Source organism: Phyllobates terribilis, unplaced genomic scaffold (genome assembly GCF_046119375.1).
Source record: "Phyllobates terribilis strain yellow unplaced genomic scaffold, ASM4611937v1 Scaffold_3__8_contigs__length_932513732, whole genome shotgun sequence".
In the NCBI taxonomy this organism is placed as follows: Eukaryota; Metazoa; Chordata; class Amphibia; order Anura; family Dendrobatidae; genus Phyllobates; species Phyllobates terribilis.
The window spans coordinates 204,571,903-204,595,362 of record NW_027362763.1 but is presented as its reverse complement, the minus strand read 5'-3'; the positions used below and the strand labels follow the sequence as shown (position 1 = coordinate 204,595,362).

Below are 23,460 nucleotides of genomic sequence, written 5' to 3'. Positions count from 1 at the left end.
AAAAAAAAAAATGGATTCTTAAATTTTAATGTTGCTGAAAAATGTCAAAAAAAATTATATATATCTTAAATGTTGATGTTTGTACAGCGTTTGCAAAAGCAATAGCAGCATAATAGTCATACCTCCTCCATGTATAATCGCTGTCCGCTCTGAAGAAGTATACATGGGATTTGAAATGCAGTTTGAACACGTGACGGCAGGTGACGGGATCAGAGAAGGACGGGATGCTTACGGTGTATCCGAGCAGCGGCAAAGAGGCGAGAGGAGCATCTTCCTGAGAATACACATCATCCATTACTTAGTTTGTCCACAGAAGCACAGTAAGGGTTTGTTCAGACAAGCGAATAAATCAGTCCATGTACTGATCAACAGATTCCAAACCAGATAGCATACAGACAGTGCACTGACCAATGCAAGTCAATGGGGTAGTTCACATTAACGTTTACACACAGACCGATTGCGTGAAAAATGTGCAGCATGCTCTACTGCGATAAGCTTTACGGATCAGACTTGCCGATTGTAAGTCAATAAGTGCACAAAAAATATATCAAATAGACGCTACTATCTGTAAGTCATGCATTACATTTATTAACATACAAAACTGTATTTGGCTTTTTATCATTTATTAAATTATTCATGTAAAAAAACAGATGCCATACAGATGTAAAAAACGGACATATGGATGAAAAATAGGGTTTATTTTTTCTGGATGAAAAACAAACGATTTTGCATACGCTCATCAGAACCTGACCTAATGGTGAAATTCAACCAAGGTTGTAACACAATGATGATGTTACATAAGATGTTGGTGAAGTATAAGCTGTACATGGACAGTTTGCTCACATTACAACAATTACATTGCTGAGATTTACATAAATGGGCGAGTGATATGATCAGAATGCCTCTGCTAGAGTCTGTCATGTGCGCAAATGAAACCGGTCACCAGATTTTTTCCAATGTAAACTATGGCCACCACCTTTAATGCCTCTTTCACAGCAGTCTAGCAATCTGTATTTAAGTCTCCAATACCCTCTACAGATCCCCAAAAATACAGTTGGGCAGAGCGAAGTACAACTGTGCAGGAGCGAGATTAGGGGCACTGTGTGGATGGCGTAGGACCCGTCATCCACATGAAGCAGGACAGGAGGACGGCAATTGCGGAGAAAGAGGAGGAGCTGAAGCAAGACCAGTGATGCCTGGTGAGCCTTATGGGGGGATTAAGAAAGGTATTTTTTGGGATCTGCAGAGGTGGGTTGGGGACTTACAGTAGTGTTCAAAATAATAGCAGTGTGTTCAAAAACATGAGTTAAGCACAAAATCTTTTTATTTATAGTTTTTATTTCCATACATTGCACACTGTTTTCGAATTCAAAACATGGAAGAAAAATGTATATAATTTTTAACTACTTTACAGAAAATAACAAAAAATGAACATTGGGCTGTTCTAAAAAATAGCAGTGTCTGCATTTGTCTTTACAAACTCACAATATGTACTCTCTTTTTTTGAGGATTTGGCATTCCTGTGAATCACTAACCTAATATTTAGTTGTATACCCACAGTTTTTTAGAACTGCTTCACATCTATGTTGCATAGAGGCAACCAACTTCTGGCACCTGTCAACTGTTATTCCAACCCAGGATGCTTTGACTACATCCCCCTATTTTGGGGATTTGTTGGCTTTGCCTCAGAAACTGCATTTTTTATGTCACCCTGCACCAACTGGTAAATTGTTTGACTTGTGGTAATATAATTTATACCAAAAACAGTGAATAATCTGGTTAGTCATATGGCACTGCTATTATTTTGAACATTACTGTATGTACAAGTTGCTAGACTGCTGTTAAAGAGGCATTAAAGGCAGTGGCCATAGTTTACATTAAGAAAACCTGCTGACCGGTTCCCTTTAAGGATCCATGAAAGCTAAATCCATATTCAGTATTCAAAATCAAATACCTTCATGAAGAACATAATCTGATAATGACTCTCGCACATAGAATTACTCTGTGGTCTTATTTCTTTACCTGATGCGTTTTATAAAAGTAAAGGCAGAAATTGGTGAAGATCACCCAGAGCCGCTGCCAGCCATTGCTGTTCTTAAACTTTCGAAGCAAGTAACCGGAGAGCTGATTCTAGACAGGAGGAACCACATTCATTATTAACTACAGGCAAGTGGGGAATACCAGTACTGGAGACGCATGCTACAAATCCTTACATAGTCAGTATCTGAAAAATGGTCGGTCAACTGTAAAGATTCGACATTTGATACCACTGGCCTGTATAAATTACCGCAGATTAACAGCAGGTCCCTGCAAAGCTCATATCTCATGTCTTCGGCCACACTGAAAAAGTAGTGACACCATCAGGCTTACAGCTTCCTGCTGTATGTCTACTGATCATATAATATTCAGCCACCGTCCTAGAGTCCTTGTAAATCTGTAAGGCGGCTCCTTAAGCCTCAATCCCACAAAAACATTTCTTCCTATTCCCCATTATATATACTGTATGTGTGTGGTGATTTTTCTGCTGTACTGTACTTTCCTCCTCAGCAATGCAATAAGAATAGTTAGGCCACGGCCCCGCTATCAGTATTTGGTCAGTATTCGGTCAGTATTTTTTCTCAGTAGTGGGAGCCAAAACCAGGTGAGGAACAATCAGAGAAAAGGTAGAATAGAAACAAGTCACCAATTCTGCATTTATCACCCACTCCTGGTTTTGGCTCCCACTCCTGAGAAAAAATACTGACCTAATACTGATAGTGGGGCCGTGGCCTTACCCAGCTTTCCCCGAGACACAAAAAAATGCCAACTAGACAGAATGTGTAATTTTACCTTTAATGATCTGTATTTTAAGAAAATACATATATATATTAACAGGCCTTAAAAGGTTTTGAACCATCGGATTTGTCATAAGGAATGTAAATTGATTAAAAATGTATTATTGTACAATTGAAAAAAGAAAATCCAGTCTATTTTTTACAGATGGACATGCTCGTGTGAATAAGGTCTTATACTGAGCACTGTATGTTACCTCCATCATAGTGATGTGATCAGTCAGCGACACACTCTGGTTTCGATACCAGCAAACATGGCTGAGTGTGTTTGGATGATGGTTCTGTCCTGGCACCTGGAGAACCGGTTCTGGGGAGAGATGGGCATACCATGGATGAAACAAAACCCTGGATAAGCTTAAAGGGGGACTCTGATGAAAACAAGTTATCGCCTATCCACAGGATGGGTGATAAATTAATGATTAATACGGTCTTGAGATGCGCATAGAAAGGTAGAATGGGGCACTTTTATCCTGGCTACAATGGCTTTTTCCAGCAGCCCCATAGAGAATTAATGGAGTGGATGTATGTGCACTTCTCCCACACTGCAATGGGGATAATAGTACCCCATTCTGACAAACCTCTATAAGGATTAAAGTGGCAGATAGGGGTAAAGACCCCAGGCGTATCGCCACTAAATGTGTGGCTTCATCAGGGATATAAGTTGCCTTCACATTTTCATCTTTTGATCCAACAATGATCCCTTGGTTGCGCTAGTAGTATGCTACATATACATTTTGCAATTTTTGTTTTATTGATTTTCTCTTTATATCTTTGCAAAAGCAATTGTATTTGTTATAGTACTTCACATTGTCATGGTTTACTTATTAAGTTTACATTTGTATATTGTGACCATTTATTCAGGCATTTAGTGTTTTGTGCTCTTCATGCTCTGTTATACACCAACCAGCACTTTATTATACCTAGTTAGACATGGTCATTGGCAGGATTTCTGTAAAATTTAGCCCATATGGTGGACTGAAGCCTTATCAATGCTTTTTGTCTGTTTTAACTGCATAGTTTTTCAGCTTTTTACTTGTTTGTATGTGCATATATTTTTGGTTATGTGTTAATTAATAAATATTTATTTTTTGATGGTGATCCCCTGTTTTTTGCATACTTCTTTTTCTCTTTCTTCACATATTGTTATCCATGGTATGTGCAGGGTGATCTCTTTTACTTAGTGGTGCCCTCCATTTTTGTTTGATTCAATTTCAGAAAACACCAACAACAAATCTGTGACGCGTTTCACAACCAAATAAAGCATTGGACACAGGGGTAAATGTGAGTCAGTCCTGCAGAATCAGTATATCATCTCCATAATGGAGTTCTATTATAGAAAAACAGGTAATTAATTAAAGACTCACGCTGAAGTGATAGGGCAGAAAGTTCGCTGTATCTCGGAGCCCGACTAATAGCCGCATTCAGGTCATCCAACCAGCGTCTCATGTCCACCTGAGTGCTTAAAGGGACAGTCAGTCCCCCCGTGTGATAAAGGAAGGACGAAGAGATCATCAGTATAGAGGAGATGATGGCACATACATGTTATACACAGGAGATGTTATGCTAATGAATGCAGCGCTGCAGGTCACAATGTATTATGGAGACATTTATTATGAGATCTGATTGAAAGTTATAATTTACCAAGTTATTCCATATAGTATGTACATTTATTGTAAATCATGGGCAAAATGTTAAAGGGAACTTGTCATGTTGAAAATGGTATGTGATCTGCATGTGAGTCCAGTGGGCGGTCCTACTCAGTGATTGACAGTCTACCCTGTGTATGGTGACAGTCAGGCACTAAGTACAACCCCCCTGGACTCATATACTTCTAAACACCAGAGATTTCAATGAATAACATAGAAATTATACTGAATTTTTTTCCGCAATCCTATATATCGTTCTGCTCAGCTTCTCCTCCATACTGTGCTGTCCACAGATCAGACTTCATTTACAATATGACAGAGTCCATTTAAGCTTCATCTAAGCAAGCCAAATAACCAACCTTCCTAACATCTATAGAACCGATAATGGATATGAGCCTTGCTGCATGGATGCCTATAGTCTCACCTGGCAGCCACTCCTATAGTTGTCTGTGCGGAGTAGATAGTAAAGCAGTGTGGGACAGCGCTGTGACTGTCCTCAGCCTGTGGACAGTGACCATATAGATAGACAGAGATGAAGGATGAACGGTGACATGCTGACAGCACAAATACACGGCATATGGCGACAGGCGTCACCAGACTAAATGACAATACAAGCCCAAGACACTTTTACAGTCAGATGAAGGGTCAGCTAACAAAAGGCCATAAAGCGAGTTTAGTGCTGCAAGTTGTGTACTCACCGGAGGATCCAGAACCATCAGCTGAAATTTTAGTGACAGGTATAGAGAAGAAGGGAAACGTTATAATACATGCAAAACTAATATCATAAATGTGACGGATAGCGCATGCTGAGGGCTGGAATACATCACATCAAGGGCTTCTAAAACGGAACAGTGACAGGACAGAGGATTCCAGGGATCTCAGCACTGGTGGACACAGACAGAAAAGGACCCCTTTGCAAGAACAATATATGGGCTCTTTGCAGCACAGGAGCTCCTAAAAATGCAAAATTGCACCTGCTTTGGAGGTATAAATGGGCCCCCTACCTCTTGGGCCCCTGTGTGGCCACACAGGATACACCAATGATATGTCCGCCCCTGAATCTGAGGGCTCTTTAAATTGTCTAAGAAGCCTCAGGCTGCAGATATAGACACTGGAAAAAAAAGATTTTCTACTCACCAGCATACCATGTAGCGGGAGCCGTCCATGAACCCGAAACTGGTTGGTGCAGCTCAGGCCCTTCCGTGTATACAGCAGCATATCTGAGAACTGATGAGAAACAGGGAAATTGTGTTTAATAGTATTCATTAGTGAATAATTAATATTCTACACTAACGTTATTTGGTCATCAGATTATTAGGATAGGAACACACATTGGTGCATGGCTGCAATTTAGCCACATCCTAACAGTTGCAGCAGCTGTCAGATTATTATAGGTTAATTTGTGTAAATTGGTTACTTATTGTGAACGGTCACATAGATTTACATGAACGCATGACTATTAACAATAGATAATCAATTTATATCCACTTCCCTACAATCTATTTGACAGCCACTGTCAAAATGCACCCACACCGGCACCTACATGCAACAACACTCAGAGTAACCGTGGTTTTAATTTTCATTTCATTAATCAATAGCATACATGAAAATAAGTAATATATCTTATCAGAGAAATAAGATTTTTTTTCACCTCCTGAACTAATCTTTCATTTGCAATTCATGGGTAAAATCGGTCTTCTGTGAATACAGACTTTCCCATTACTGAGATAGGAGATGGCAGCTGGTGCTTTTAAAATTCTATGGAGGGGAGAGGAGGAGCTGAAGGCCGACACAGAGATTCAAGATCTCATGAAATTACAGTTTCAGTTCTTCATAAAACTTTATGAGCACCAACTGCCATTTCCTATCTCAGTAATGGAAAAGTCTATATTCAGTGAAGACAGATTTTACCCATGAATCGAACATTTTGAAAATGAGAGATCAGCCAGGAGGATACAGAAGTGGATTCTCTGTTAAGATATATTACAAAGTTTCTTATTAAGCTTTAAGGCCCCAAACACAATATAAAGTCAGCTGATATGAGCACTGGTTAATGAGTACGTGGGCCTCTCTACTCTCCGTGACAGATGATGTAAGGGGAGATAAGGATCCGATATATTAGATTTTGGACTGCCGATCCTTTTTTTCTTGGCGAAATAAACCGCTGGCAGAAGATACTGGAAGCAGCTCTCTCATGAAGAACAAAGGAGTGCTCGACAGAGCGAGCGCTCTTGTTTATGGAGGATTCGGGAGAGATCCTGATGGCCAATGATCAGCCGAAACGTTGATTCTTTTGACTTCTTGTTTTATGAACGGAACACAGAACACTACACAAAGTATCTTTTCAAACAATATGGTAGCCAATCTCTGAATATGACCCTCATAGGAGCTCACAGAGACAGAATCTGCACGTATTGGAGGCAACTCTGCTCTAATTGTACATATGGGCCATTTTATTACTCCAGTATCTACAAAGAGGCTGAGATGGGAATAACACCATCCAGCTCCAACCACCGGATGTGGAGCTATAGGATCACCCGAGACCAACTCAGCGACATCTGCTCTTTAACTCTCATCCCTCTCGTAGCTCCACCACTTGTGTTCGGAACTGGATAGAGCTATTCCCTTCTCAGCCATGTAAGGCTGATATGGGGATGAAGCCTTTAAACCTGACAGACATACTAGGTAGAACATGCGCTGCTGCAGACCACTCTTGGTTAACTTGTATAGACATCCCTCTCGAATAAATTCCTGTAGAAGAGAAACAGCATAATGTTATGGGATACACTACGAACATATATTCTTCGTAACTAGGTAATAACTAGAGAAATGTTGCTCTATTCTGTGATGGAAATATTACTATGTTGACATCTGGATTTTTACCCGGCCTGGTGATGAAAGATGTTCTCCTCCCAGCAAGTCTCTCTCTAACTGGTCCAGTCTCTGTAAGTTCTGGAGGTGCAGCAGGCGGTGCCGGAGCCGAGAGCTCACTGCGCTGGCTTCTCCTAAGGCTCCTGTATAAGCGCAAAATATAAAAGCTTAGATAGATTTACACGTGCTAGCAATGCATACAACACATTGGCCCCGATTCAAGAAGGTGTTTTTGCCAGTTTTCAAGCATAAAACATCTTCAATATTGTTAAATTCTTAAATTCTGCAATTTTTGGAATTTTTAATGGCAGTCCTGTGCACATGCTGCGGAAATTTCTGCTGCGGATTATCATTGCGGAAAAAAACGCAGCACTACCAATTATTTTACGGAAGCGCTTCGTTTTCACCGCCATTGACTTGCATTGAAACGCATGGATTACGCATAACTGCATCTGTAGATGCGCATTCCACGCGTTTCAATGTGCGGATGGTACCCGGGTGTGGAGGACAGGAGACTCTCCTCCGGACCCGGGCACCATAGAAACTGTAAAAAAAGAATAAAATAAATATTATATTTACCTTCTGATGGCCCCCGCCGCGCTTGTCCTCCCATGCCGGCAGCTCGCGATGGACTGAAGGACCTGCGCTGACGTCATAGTCATGGGACGGCAAAGCCTTCGGTGTAGTGTACCGCAAGCTGCAGGCAAGGGAGAACGGAGCGAAGCAAGACTCCGGGTGCCACCAGAAGGTAAGTATAGATTTATTTTTTTATTTTTAAACATTCTTTAAGGTCACACTATATAAATCCATGCCGTTTGCATGGATTTATATAGTGTGACCAAGTTGTCAAGCACTTTCCAAGTGATGCTAAAATCGCTTGGAAAGCGCTTGTCAACCCGCATGCGGAAATGCATGTGAAGAACGCTTCACATCCGCTTGTCCCTGGCAGGAAAAACGCATGTACAATCCGCATGCTTTTTATTCTGCCAGGGAGATGCAGAAACGCTCAAGAAAAATCCGGAGCATTTCTGCATCGTGGGCACATAGCCTGAGTGTTGCCACAAATCCTGTTCAACAATTTTAGATATATGTGGACAATGGTTAAATTTTTAGGAAGATTTGTCTGACCACTCATGTGGGAGCTGTAATGGCAGTGTAAAGTTAAATAACCAGAGAGCAAAGAGGTACAGTGCCTTGAAAAAGTATTAAAACCCAGTGAACTTTTCCACATTTTGTCACGTTACACATACAAACTTAAATGTATTTTATTGGGATTTTATGTGATTTACCAACACTAAGTAGCAAGTATTTGTGAAGTGTATAAGGAAATGATACATGGTTTTGTAAATATTTGAATAATATAAATCCGAAAATTGTGACATGTTTTGTATTCAGTCCCCTGTTGTCTGATACCACTAAATAAAATCCTGAGTGACAAATTGCCTCCAGAAGTCACATAATTAGTAAATTGAATCCACCTGTGTGTAATTTATTCTCAGTATAACTACAGCTGTTCTGTGAAGGCCTCAGAGGTTTATTTGAGAACATTAGGGATCAAACAGCATGATGAAAACCAAAGAACACACCAGACAGGTGAGGGATAAAGTTATGAAGAAGAGTAAAGCAGGGTTAGGTTCTAAAAAAAAAATAGCCCAAGCTCTGAACATCTCACAAAGCACTGTTCAATTCATCACCCAGAAATGGAAGAAATATGGCACAACTGCAAACCTGCCAAGACATGGCCGTCCACCTAAACTGACATCCCAAGCAAGGAGAACACTAATTAGAAAAGCAGCCAAGAGGTCCATGGTCACTCTAGAGGAGCTGCAGAGATCCACAGCTCAGGAGGGAGAATCTGTCCACAGAACAACTATTAGTTGTTGTGAAGACCCGGGGTCTTCCATAGGTGTAACGCTACGCTGACAACACAGGGTGGGGATAAAACACCTTGGCAATACTTTATTGAACCACAAAGCGGACAATAAACACACACAACAGTCCCAGCAAATACCCAGGATGGTACAACATCTCGCAGTCTCACCCTTCCTTCTCCGCCCGCCTGGGATAGAACAGCTGCGACTTTGGAGACTTCCAGGGCCAACTACCTCAACCAGTGGCCCCCCACTTCTGACAGGCCCCCACAGAGAGAAGATAGCGGCAAGCTTAGCAAGCTAGCAGTCCATTGCGGTACAAGTCCAGGAGATCCGAGGGTCCCAACCTGGCCTGTCCAAGAGTTTCCATAGGCCCAGGCAACCGGTGGGTCCCTCCTGGCAACTCCAAACAACATAGCCAATGGGGCCAGGTGACCTCTTCGTTCTCTCCTGGTTTCCCAAAATGTATCCATGGTCTCTCTGATGGTTAATGAAAAGATCCGTATCTTTCCAGTCAGGGCCATACCCTTAGGCTAGAATCATATAGAATTCAAATCAGTATCTCTTTAGATGCCATGCTATCCATCTACTTTCCTGAAGGATGTCTCTCATTCTCCTTGTACAGTCTTTCTCCAATCAAGTCTCACTGCTACAAAACACATGTGACTTCTGATTCTCTGGGCTCAGCCCCCTGATTGGCAGAACTGCTCTCACCCTCTCCCCCAAAGTTAAGTGTGCATTAGTGGAGGTATCTTTCTCAGGTCGACCGCATCACCTGGGCCTACATGTGAGACTCCCTGTGGTGAAGGCTCCTCCGGATCTTCTTTCAACACTAAAGGCCCCGTCACACTAAGCGACGCTACAGCGATCCCGAAAAACGATACGAACTGTCAGGTATCGAAGCTGCGTCGCTGTGTGGTCGCTGGTGAGATGTCAAACAGTCAGATCTTCCCAACGACGCAACAACGATGCAGCGACTCGTAACGATCTGTATAACGATGCACGCCTGTTTCTGTGTCTGAGTCGTCAACAAGGTCATTGGTAAGGTGTCAAACTCACCGATGCATGCTACCCAGCGGGGCCTCAACGATCAAAGAAATGTCCAGACCATTCCGATACGACGAGCGATCTCACAGCAGGGGCCTGGTCGCTGCTAAGTGTCAAACGTAGCGAGATCGCTACTGAGGTCACTGTTGCATCATAAAACTTGTGACTCAGCAGCGATCTCGCTTAGTATGACGACGGGGCCTTTACACAATGGGCCTAGACGATTTTTGAATGGTTAGAGACTCCTGAGATACTAATGAGATTAGTGGACACTTTACAAGTTAAATTAGTGTACATAAACTGACGAGCAAGCAGAACATTAATAAAACACAGCCAGCAATCTCTAATAAAATACAATAAGGTATTTCTCTTGGATTAACAAATCTAGTCGTCTGGCTAATTAAGATTTTAAGTTGTAGTGTCACAGTTGTATACTCCACACATCAGGCCTTTATGGAAGAGTGGCAAGAAGAAAGCAATTTTTGAAAGCAAGCCATAAGACATCCCATCTGCAGTTTGTAAAAAGTCATTTAGGGGACACAGCTACTATGTGGAAGAAGGTGCTCCGGTCAAATGAGACCAAAGTAGAAATTTTTGGGCTAAATGCAAAATGCTATGTGTATGGTATGCTATGGCAGAAAACTAACACTGCACATCACCCGGAAAACACCATCCCTACAGTCAAACATTCAAACATGGTGGTGGCAGAATCATGCTGTGGGAATGCTTTTCTTCACCAGGGACAAAAAAGCTGTTAAGAAGTGATAGGAAGATAGATGGAGCTAAATATAGGGCAATACTGGGGGAAAACCTGTTAGAGACTGCAGAAGACTCAAGACTGGGGCGTAGGTTCACCTTCCAGCAAAATGACCCTAAACACACTGCAAGAGCTACAATGGAATGGTTTAGATCAAAGCATATTCATATGTTTGAATGGCTCAATCACAGTCCAAACCTAAATCCCATTGAGAACCTGTGGCAAGATGTGAAAATTGCTGTTTACAGATGCTCTCCATTAAATCTCACTGAGCTAAAGCTAGTTTGCAAAGGAGAATGGGCAAAAATTTCAGCCTCTAGATGTGCAAAGCTGGTAGAGACATACCCCAAAAGATTTGCAGCAGTTATTTCAGCGAAAGGTGGTCATACAAAGTTTTGACTCAAGGGGGCTGAATACAAATGCACTCACAACTTTCAGATTTATATTTTTAAAATAATTAGAATACCATTAAGAATTTCCTTTACACTTAACAAATACTTGCTATTTAGTGTTAGTATATCACATAAAATCCCAATAAAATACATTTCAATTTGTTGGGGTAACGGGAAAAAAATGTATTGTAGATTCAGCTGTAAAATCACACAGAGTAGACATCGATCTACTTGAAAGAAGATGACAATTTAGGAACAAATACAGTGGTGTGAAAAAGTGTTTGCCTCCTTCTTGATTTCTTATTCTTTTACATGTTTGTCACACTTACATTTTCAGATCACTAAACAATTTTAAATATAAGACAAAGATAACACAATAAACAAAAATGCAGTTTTTAAATGAAGGTCTTTATTATTATGGGAAAAAGAAAACCAAACCTACAGGGCCCTGTGTGAAAAAGTGATTTCCCCCTAAACCTAATAACTGGTTGGGCCTCTTTTAGTACCAACAACTGCAATAAAGGGTTTGCAATAACTGGCAATGAGTCTTTTACAATGCTCTGGAGGAATTTTGGCTCACTCATTTTTGCAAAATTGTTGTAATTCAGCCACATTGGAGGGATTCCGAGCATGAATTGCCTTTTTTTAAGGTCATGCCACAGCAGCTCAATCGGATTAAGGTCAGGACTTTGACTAGGCCACTCCAAAGTCTTAATTTTGTTTTTATTAAGCCATTCAGAGGTGGACTTGCTAGTGTGTTTTGGATCATTGTCCTGCTGCATAACCCAAATGCGCTTCAGCTTGAAATCAAGAACAGATGGTTGGACATTCTCCTTCAGGATTTTTTGGTAGACAGCAGAATTCACGGTTCCATTTACCACAGCAAGTCTTCCAGGTCCGGAAGCAGCAAAACAGCCCCAGACCAACACACTACCTCCACCATATTTTACTGTTCGTATGATGTTCCTTTTCTGAAATGCTGTTTTACTTTTACGCCAGATGTAATGGGACACACACCTTCCAAAAAGTTCAACTTTTGTCTCGTCAGTCCACAGAGTATTCTCCCAAAAGTCCTGGCGATCATCAAGATGTTTTCTGGCAAAACAGAGATGAGCCTCTATGTTCTTTTTGCTAAGCAGTGGTTTTCGTCTTGGAACTCTGCTATGCATGCCATTTTTGCCCAGTCTCTTTTATATGGTGGAATCATGAACACTGACCATAACTGAGGCAAGTGAGGCCTGCAGTTCTTTGGATGCTGTTGTGGGGTCTTTTGTGACCTCTTGGATGAGTCGTCACTGCACTCTTGGGGTAATTTTGGTCGGCCGGCCACTCCTGGGAAGGTTCACCACTGTTCTATGTTTTCGCCATTTGTGAATAATGGCTCTCACTGTGGTTTGCTGGAGTCTGAAAGCTTTAGAAATGGCTTTATAACCTTTCCAAGACTGATAGATCTCAATTACTATGTTTCTCATTTGTTCCTGAATTTCTCTGGATTGCAGCATATCATCTAGCATTTGAGGACCTTTTGGTCTACTTCACTTAGTCAGGTCCTATTTAAGTGATTTGTTGATTGAGAACAGGTGTGGCAGTAAACAGGCCTGTGTGTGACTAGGTAAATTGAACTCAGCTTCCCAAAGATGTGATATACCACAGTTAGGCTGTGTGCCCACGATGCGCTTTTTAAGCGTTTCTGCAGCGGCAAAAATGCTGCAGAAACGCTTAAATAACGCATGGTAGAAGGCCTGCCATGTTCCCCAATGATAATCCGCATGGCTAATAGGTTGGAGGAGTTTTTAAACTAGAGACGGGGGGGGGAAACCAAGGAAATAGGTGGGATGTGAGGCAAGCAAGGGGGAAGGGGAGAAGTGAATATAATGAGGGTGGAGAGGGGGGTGGGGATAGTACAGTTAGATCGTTAGAGAAGAATAGGATGCTAAATAACCCCAAAGTTTTATCTTGCATGCTGACCAACGCAAGAAGCCTGACCAATAAGGCGGATGAGCTGCAGGCGCTTATATTGGAGGAGAGGTATGACATCGTAGGTATAACAGAGACTTGGCTAGACGATAGCTACGACTGGGCGGTAAATTTATTAGATTATAGTTTATTTAGAAGGGACCGGAAACAGGGGAAAGGTGGAGGAGTCTGCTTATATGTAAAGTCATGTCTAAAACCCAGACTAAGGGAAGATATAGGAGAGGGAGAAGAGGGGGTCGAGTCCATGTGGGTAGAGATCGAGGGAACTAAAAATAATAATAAAATATTACTGGGGGTCTGCTATAAGCCACCAAATATAACAGAGGAGAATGAGAATCTGCTATTAGGACAAATAGACAAAGTAGCAAAACATAATGAAGTGATTGTAATGGGGGATTTCAACTACCCGGATATTGACTGGGAACCAGAAACCTGTAGATCTCAGAAAGGAAAAAGGTTCTTGACAAATATTAAGGATAATTATCTCTCCCAACTAGTGCAGGAACCAACGAGAGGGAAGGCCGTGTTGGACTTAATATTGACTAATAGGCCTGATAGAATAACTGAGGTACAGATAGGGGGGCACCTAGGTAATAGCGACCATAATATTATCGACTTCAAAATGCCCTTCAGTAGGGTTATCGATAAGGGAACAACAAAAACAAACTTTAGGAGGGCGAAGTTTGATCAGCTGAAAGAAAGCCTTCAACTTATTGACTGGGACAAAGTTCTTAATCAAAGGAATACGAATAGTAAATGGGAAACTTTCAAAAGAATTCTCAATACTCAGTGATAGAGGTATATACCGTATGGGAATAAAAGGGCCAGAAATAAGAGGAAACCAATATGGTTGAACAAGAACGTAAAAGGGGCGTTAAATAGCAAAAAAGAGGCATTCAAGAGATTAAAACAGGAAAACAGTAAGGAGGCACTAATGTGTTACAAGGAAAAAACGAGAACCTGTAAAAAACAAATAAAAATAGCGAAGGAGGAAAACAGAGAGACGTATTGCTAGGGAAAGTAGATCAAATCCCAAACTGTTCTTTACGTATATAAATAGTAAAAGGATTAAATCGGATAATATTGGACCGGTAAAAAGTGAGGAAGGCAAAATCATAGAGAAAGATGAGGATAAAGCTAATCTATTAAAGAATTTTTTTTCGACAACTTTCACAAAGGAAATCGAACTAACAGGAGAAATGAGAAGTGACAAGCTTAATCCTCCACTAAGTATGACAAATATAACCCAAGCTGGGGTACAGAAACGCCTCAATAACATTAAAATAAACAAATCACCAGGACCTGATGGCATACACCCACTGGTACTAAGGGAACTAAGTAATGTGATAGACAGACCGTTATATCTTATATTTAAGGACTCTGTTGAGACTGGGTCTGTACCACTTGATTGGCGACAGGCGAATGTAGTGCCAATATTCAAAAAGGGAGCGAAAAGTGATGCCGGAAACTATCGGCCGGTGAGTCTGACGTCCGTTGTGGGCAAAATTTTTGAAAGCTTCATTAAAGAGGCAATTACGGAGCATCTTGATGCTAATAATCTTTTAATCCCGAACCAACATGGAATCATGAGGAATCGCTCCTGCCAAACAAACCTGATTGACTTCTACGAGGAGGTTAGCTCTCGAGTAGATCAGGGGGAACCAGTGGATGTCGTGTATCTCGACTTCTCAAAAGCGTTCGATAGCGTGCCACATAATAGGTTGGTATACAAAATGAGAATGATGGGGCTGGGGGAAAATGTCTGCAAGTGGGTAGCTAACTGGCTAAAGGATAGAAGGCAGAGGGTGGTTATAAATGGAATATACTCAGATTGGGTAAGCGTCACTAGTGGGGTACCACAGGGGTCTGTACTAGGCCCAATGTTATTTAATATCTTTATTAACGACATAGTCAACGGGATAAATAGTAAAATATCAATATTTGCAGATGACACAAAGTTATGTAAAACAATTAATACAAAAGAGGACAGTGCAGACCTACAGAGGGATTTGGATAAGCTGGGTAGGTGGAGCATTAAATGGCAAATGAGGTTTAACGAGGAGAAATGTAAGGTCATACATATGGGAAGGAAAAATGGAAGTCACCAGTACTCACTGAATGGGAAATCATTGGGGAATTCAGAGATGGAGAAGGACTTGGGCATCTTGATTGATAGCAAACTAAATTGGAGTGCCCAAAGTCAGGCCGCTGCTGTAAGGGCAAACAGGGTAATGGGATGTATCAGAAGAGGTATAGCTGCAAAGGATGAGAACATTGTTCTTCCACTGTACAAAGCACTGGTCAGACCACACTTGGAATACTGTGCTCAGTTATGGGCCCCAATATATAGAAAGGATATAAATGAGCTTGAAAAGGTACAAAGGAGGGCAACAAAATTAATAAAGGGAATGGAGGGACTGCAATACCCAGAGAGGTTGGCAAAACTAGGACTATTCAGCCTGGAAAAGAGAAGGTTGAGGGGGGACATAATAAATGTGTACAAATATGTTAGGGGACAGTATAGAGATCTTGCCCGGGATTTGTTCAAAAGGAGGGATATAACGGTAACAAGAGGGCACTCACTAAGACTGGAAGAGAAAAGGTTTCAGCACCAGCATAGAAAGGGGTTCTTTACGGTAAGAGCAGTGAGAATATGGAATTCACTGAGTGAGGAAACGGTTATGTCGGATTCAATACACCAGTTCAAGCGGGGACTGGATGCATTTCTAGATACCAGGCAGATTTCAGCATATACTTAAAAATAAAATAAAATAGTAGGTTGATACAGGGATTTATTCTGACTGCTGGTTTCAGAGTCGGGAGGGAATTTTTCCTCAGGTGAAGATTGGCCAAATCATTTGGGGTTTTTGCCCTCCTCTGGATCAACTTTAGCAATTACAGAACTAACAGGTCGAACTTGATGGACGCAAGTCTTTATTCGGCTTTACAAACTATGCTACTATGTTACTATGTGCTATGCACATGCTGCGGAAATTTCCACTGCGGATTATCATTGCGGAAAAAAACGCAGCACTACCAATTATTTTGCGGAACCGCTGCGTTTTCGCCTCCATTGACTTGCATTAGAACGCATGTATTCCGCTTCACTAGATAAGCACATGCGGAATACATGCGTTCAATGTGCGGATGGTACCCAGGTCTAGAGGAGAGGAGACTCTCCTCCGGACCCGGGTACCATAGAAACCGTAAAAAAAAAAGAATAAAATAAAAAATATACATTATACTTACCTTCCGATGGCCCCTGCTGCGCTCGTCCTCCCTTGCCGGCAGATCGCGATGGACTGGAGGACCTGCGCTGACGTCATAGTCATGTGATGGGTCACGCGACGCTGACGTCGGCAGGTCCTTCAGTGTACCGCGATCTGCCGGCAGCCAGGACGGAGGGAAGCAAGACTCCGGGGGTCACCGGAAGGTAAGTATAGATTTATTTTTTATTTTTTGACATTCTCTCGGGTCACAGTATATAAATCCATGCTGTTTGCATGGATTTATATAGTGTGACCAAGTTGACAAGCACTTTCCGAGTGGTGCTAAAATCGCTTGGAAAGCGCTTGTCAACCAACATGCGGAAATGCATGTGAAGAACGCTTCACATCCGCATGTCCCTGGCAGGAAAAACGCATGTGCAATCCGCATGTGCAATCCGCATGCGTTTTTTCTGCCAGGGAGATGCAGAAACGCTCAGGAAAATTCTGGAGCATTTCTGCATCGTGGACACATAGCCTTAATTTATGTTTTAAGGACGGAGGGACAATCACTTTTTCACACAGGACCCTGTAGGTTTGGATTTGCTTTTCCCTTAATAATAAAGACCTTACATGTTTACTTGTGCTATCTTTGTTTTACATTTAACTTTGTTTTGTGATCGGAAACATTTAAGTGTAACAAACATGCAAAAGTGGGCAGCACGGTGGCTGAGTGGTTCGCACTGCAGCGCTGGGGTCCTGGGTTCTAATCCCACCAAGACAACATCTGCAAGGAGTTTGTATGTTCTCCCTGTGTTTGAGTGGGTTTTCTCTGGGTTCTCCGGTTTCCTCCCACACTTCAAAAGACATACTGATGGGGAATTTAGATTGTGAGCCCCAATGGGGGCAGTGCTGATAACGTCTGTAAAATCGCTGTTGAGGCCTTACTTTGGCAGTTGTTATAGTCATGGTGGGAAGGCGGATAGTGACGGCATAATCTTTCCAACAACTTCTCATACTGCAGGGGGCGCTGCAGAGGCTTCAGCAAAAGGCAGCTGAGAGGCAGATAACACACTCGCTGCTGTTCAAAGTCCTGCAGTAAAGTATCCAGCTCCTGTTTCCCTGGACATCTTCTCTGCATTTCCAAAAAGGCTTCCTCCAGTTTATGCAGCGATGGGAGGAGAGCCTGCAGAAACCAAGGACCAAAGGCACAGAAACACTAGTCCAGCTTATTTCAGTAACAATATGTCTAATAAGGCAGAAAACTTGCAAAAGATACTTTACTCTTCCAACAGAATACTCACACATGTTATATATATTTATGTATAATATATATATACACATACACACACACACACACACACACACACACATAGTGCTCAAAAAAATAAAGGGAATGCTTAAACAACAGAATATAACTCCAAGTAAATCAAACTTCTGTGAAATCAAACTGTCCACTTAGGAAGCAATACTGATTGACAATCAATGTCACATGTTGTTGTGCAAATGGAATAGACAATAGATGGAAATTATTGACAATTATCAAGACACACTGTATAAAGGAGTGGTTCTGCAGGTGGGGACCACAGACCACATCTCAGTACCAATGCTTTCTGGCTGATGTTTTGGGCACTTTTGAATGTTGGTTGTCAGGAATTCTAACACACACAGAGGGATGACACGGAGGAGATCATGCAATATTCCACCGCTGCCACCAATTTGTCAGGAACTCCAACACACAGGCGAGACGACACCGGAGAGATCACGCAATATCTCACTGTGATATCTCACCGTGCCGTCACGCAGTCCGTGTTCCGTCTATAGTCGCGAGCACGCGATCCAGACTACTCTCTACATAGGTATCGGTAAGCGACCAGTGAGTGTATGGCGTAACACCCTGGGTTCCAAAGCTTGGAGTCGGTGTTTAACGCCCTCCGCACGGTCACTGTCAGCTTCACGATAGCCCAATTATTAATATTCTCTGCCACCACCGGCCGAGTTTGAAATATAATACAGGCCTGGCCGGACGCCTGCGTTTTGGTAGCGTATATGGCTTCAGGGAAGGGAACGATTACAGAACAAAAGAAACAGAACTATTAAATTTTATATTTAATCCAAAAGGGAGGCAGTGTTTAAGAAAAATATATACAAGAATGTTACAAAGGAGACATTAAAATACATAGGCAGTTACATAAAATAAACAGGGTAAAAAGAAGACAACTTACACTATACGATCACGGAGACAATTCAATATAGGTGGGGGAGGGGCTTTCCAGTTGGATTATGCTGTTATTGAATAGGACCCGTTGCTTATAATTATTATTCCCCTCTGGCAATGAGTGCTTCTGTACTGTCCATGAGTTATTTTATACCGAAGAGGAGATCTGGCCACACGCCCCTGGTGGTGACATCATGTGGGCCGGTCTCCCGCCTGTACATTTTTATTAAAAACGCTAACTTCTGCAATAACTTATCGTTCGTTGATCGCAGAAGCTTGCAAACTGCGCCATTTTTTCCCTTATGATTTTATCTTTATTTAGAGACCACACATCACATAGCTGCAGTCTGCTATTCTGGTGTTTTTGCGCTACAGCTCCCTGATTTTGCCTACAGCCCCGGAAAACTACCTATGCATTCCTGGGCTGATTTGGTCACTAAATATATGGGTCCCATTACTGTCGGACGTATGGAACTCATAATATTTCATAGTTCATATCGGAGTCAGTTTGTCTGCAAATTTCCCTTTGAGGCTCGGGAAGCAGCCTCACGGTTACAAGCAAATTAATGCAAGCCAGCGTTTTAATTACCTCCTGCGTCTTTCAGAGACAAGATGCTTGCTTCCTAGCAAAGTTATAACACTCCTTGGCTGGCCTTGTTTGCATAAGCTATTTCTCAGGTGTGTGCTAATTGGGGCTTTTGTGCTGAGCAGAATGGGAAAGCTCGGTGCTGACAAGTGGCGATAATTTGCAGTAAGACACTGTATAATTGTCATCTCTGGACAAACACTACAGGAGGGGGCATGGGAGAAGGGGCTAATATTCTGTTAATATGTCCCTGACATTAATATTTTCCTGACATTGGTTGTGCTTTCACACTCGTGGTAGCATGAGACAGACTCTAAAACCCACAGAAGTTGCTCAAGTAGTGAAGCTCATCCAGGATGGCACATGAATGCGAGCTGTGGCAAGAAGGTTTGCTGTGTCTGTCAGCGTAGTGTCCAGAGGCTGGAGGCGCTACCAGGAGACGTGGAGGGGGCCGTAGGAGGGCAACAACCCAGCAGAAGGACAGCTACCTCTGCCTTTGTGCAAGGAGGAATAGAAGGAGCACTGCCAGAGCCCTGCAAAATGACCTCCAGCAGGCCACAAATGTGCATGTGTCAGCACAAACAGTTAGAAACCGACTCCATGAGGGTGGTATGAGGGCACGACGTCCACTGATTGGGGTTGTGCTCACAGCCCAACACCGTGCAGGACGCTTGCCATTTGCCACAGAACACCAGGATTGGCAAAGTCGCCACTGGCGCCCTGTGGTCTTCACAGATGAAAGCAGGTTCACACTGAGCACATGCGACAGACGTGACAGTCTGGAGACGCCGTGGAGAGCGATCTGCTGCCTGCAACATCCTTCAGCATGACCGGTTTGGCAGTGGGTCAGTAATGGTGTGGGGTGGCATTTCTTTGTGCTTGCCAGAGGTAGCCTGACTGCCATTAGGTACCGAGATGAGATCCTCAGACCCCTTGTGAAACCATATGCTGGTGCGGTTGGCCCTGGGTTCCTCCTAATGCAGGACAATGCCAGACCTCATGTGGCTGGAGTGTGCCAGCAGTTCCTGCAAGATGAAGGCATTGAAGCTATGGACTGGCCTGCCCGTTCCCCAGACCTGAATCCGATTGAGCACATCTGGGACATCATGTCTCGCTCTATCCACCAACATCATGTTGCACCACAGACTATCCAGGAGTTAGCGGATGCTTCGGTCCAGGACTAGGAGGAGATCCCACAGGAGACCATCAGCAACCTCATCAGGAGCATGCCCAGGCGTTGTGGGGAGGTCATACAGGCACGAGGAGGCCACACACAATACTGAGCCTCATTTTGACTTGTTTCTCTATTTTTTTGAGAAGTGTATGTATGTATGTATGTATGTATGTATGTATGTATGTATATATATATATATATATATATATATATATATATATATACATACATATATATACACACACAGTACAGACCAAAAGTTTGGACACACCTTCCATTTAAAGATTTTTCTGTATTTTCATGACTATGAAAATTGTACATTCACGCTGAAGGCATCAAAACTATGAATTAACACATGTGGAATTATATACTGAACAAAAAAGTGTGAAACAACTGAAAATATGTCTTATATGCTAGGTTCTTCAAAGTAGCCACCTTTTGCTTTGATGACTGCTTTGCACACTCTTGCCATTCTCTTGATGAGCTTCAAGAGGTAGTCACCGGAAATGGTTTTCACTTCACAGGTGTGCCCTGTCAGGTTTAATAAGTGGGATTTCTTGCCTTATAAATGGGGTTGGGACCATCAGTTGTGTTGTGCAGAAGTCTGGTGGATACACAGCTGATAGTCCTACTGAATAGACTGTTAGAATTTGTATTATGGCAAGAAAAAAGCAGCTAAGTAAAAAAAAAACGAGTGGCCATCATTACTTTAAGAAATTAAGGTCAGTCAGTGCGAAAAATTGGGCAAACTTTGAAAGTGTCCCCAAGTGCAGTTGCAAAAACCATCAAGCGCTACAAAGAAACTGGCTCACATGAGGACCGCCCCAGGAAAGGAAGACCAAGAGTCACCTCTGCTTCTGAGGATAAGTTTATGCGAGTCACCAGCCTCAGAAATCGCAGGTTAACAGCAGCTCAGATTAGAGACCAGGTCAATGCCACACAGAGTTCTAGCAGCAGACACATCTCTTCAACAACTGTTAAGAGGAGACTTTGTGCAGCAGGCCTTCATGGTAAAATAGCTGCTAGGAAACCACTGCTAAGGACAGGCAACAAGCAGAAGAGACTTGTTTGGGCTAAAGAACACAAGGAATGGACATTAGACCAGTGGAAATCTGTGCTTTGGTCTGATGAGTCCAAATTTGAGATTTTTGGTTCCAACCACCGTGACTGTGTGCGACGCAGAAAAGGTGAACGGATGGACTCTACATGCCTGGTTCCCACCGTGAAGCATGGAGGAGGAGGTGTGATGGTGTGGGGGTGCTTTGCTGGTGACACTGTTGGGGATTTATTCAAAATTGAAGGCATACTGAACCAGCATGGCTACCACAGCATCTTGCAGCGGCATGCTATTCCATCCGGTTTGCGTTTAGTTGGACCATCATTTATTTTTTTTTACAGGACAATGACCCCAAACCCACCTCCAGGCTGTGTAAGGGCTATTTGACCAAGATGGAGAGTGATGGGGTGCTACGCCAGATGACCTGGCCTCCACAATCACCAGACCTGAGCTGGACCGCAGAGTGAAGGCAAAAGGGCCAACAAGTGCTAAGCATCTCTGGGAACTCCTTCAAGATTGTTGGAAGACCATTTCCGGTGGCTATCTCTTGAAGCTCATCAAGAGAATGCCCAGAGTGTGCAAAGCAGTCATCAAAGGAAAAGGTGGCTACTTTGAAGAACCTAGAATATAAGACATATTTTCAGTTGTTTCACACTTTTTTGTTAAGTATATAATTCCACATGTGTTAATTCATAGTTTTGATGCCTTCAGTGTGAATGTACAATTTTCATAGTCATGAAAATACAGAAAAATCTTTAAATGAGAACGTGTGTCCAAACTTTGGGTCTGTACTGTACACACACACATTATATATATATATATATATATATATATATATATATATATATATATATACATATACATATACATATATACACACACACACACATATAGGATGGATGAATATGTTAATATGGTTAATATGCTAAAGATTAAAAAAAACGTAAACAAAAATTTCAAAACATCTTGCTTTATTCAGTATGGAGTATGAGAGTCATGTGCAGAAATACACACGAAACTCCAAAGATGCTATAGGCCATGGTAGCACGTTTAAGCCATCCAAGCTACTGACAGTAGCCATACCACTGGTTCCACCACCAATAAATGTATCACTGATCTGGGACGCAATTCGTCGGCAATGGTACAGGGATCTGCCAGCAGCGGATCTTGATTTAGGGGAATAGTAAGCAGATAGGAGGGGTTTGCTTGGCGTTCCCCGGACTCCAAGCCTCTGGAAAACAGACTTTATAAAACCAGATTTCTCTGCAATCAGACCTCTGTTATGGGCCATACAGGTAAGTATAGATTTACTTTTCTATCACCTGTATGGCCATAGTAGAGGTCTGATATCGCCCAGGGGGTGACACATTCCCTTTAAATATATAATCACAGTACAAGTACAAGCAACCTGGCTTGTAAAATGCAAATACTAACAATGTCAGCATTACTGTGACGCACAGTATGGAAAAATTACTAAAGACTTACCCTTAAGGCAGTCATATTCCGAAGCATGAAGTCTCCAAGAATTTGCATGTCTTTTGTACGTGCAAATCGCCCTTCCCTGGAAATACACATTTTATAAGTTTTCAAAGCATGATGACACCCAGGATGAAAATAGCAAATTAAGGGAGTTATCTCAACATCCTCCAGGTCCCACTTCCAAGAATCAGCTTGTATTGTCAGGAAAAGCTACAACCAGCTAGACTCTTCTCCTGTACAGTAGCAGGGGTAATGTTGTATTCCATGGTGGCCATTCAGATAAATGGTCGTTCATGAAATACAAGGTCAGCTCAAGTCCATCAGAACAAGCACCACTTTGAACTGAAG

The 23,460-nt window shown here is 42.3% G+C and overlaps 1 protein-coding gene across 1 annotated transcript in view; it reads right to left on the bottom strand.

The window, feature by feature from the left end:
* FARP2 (FERM, ARH/RhoGEF and pleckstrin domain protein 2) overlaps window positions 1-23,460 on the bottom strand; it is a 110,070-nt gene that overhangs the window by 3,314 nt on the left and 83,296 nt on the right. The window contains exons 17-27 of the mRNA XM_073674547.1: window positions 23,119-23,194; window positions 17,547-17,784; window positions 7,361-7,491; window positions 7,160-7,228; window positions 5,615-5,704; window positions 5,176-5,196; window positions 4,902-4,978; window positions 4,196-4,290; window positions 3,029-3,138; window positions 2,023-2,130; window positions 123-274 (exon numbers count right to left, since the gene is read on the bottom strand). Of these exons, the coding sequence (XP_073530648.1) occupies window positions 123-274; window positions 2,023-2,130; window positions 3,029-3,138; window positions 4,196-4,290; window positions 4,902-4,978; window positions 5,176-5,196; window positions 5,615-5,704; window positions 7,160-7,228; window positions 7,361-7,491; window positions 17,547-17,784; window positions 23,119-23,194 (1,167 nt within the window). The remainder of the gene's footprint in view (window positions 1-122; window positions 275-2,022; window positions 2,131-3,028; window positions 3,139-4,195; window positions 4,291-4,901; window positions 4,979-5,175; window positions 5,197-5,614; window positions 5,705-7,159; window positions 7,229-7,360; window positions 7,492-17,546; window positions 17,785-23,118; window positions 23,195-23,460) is intronic.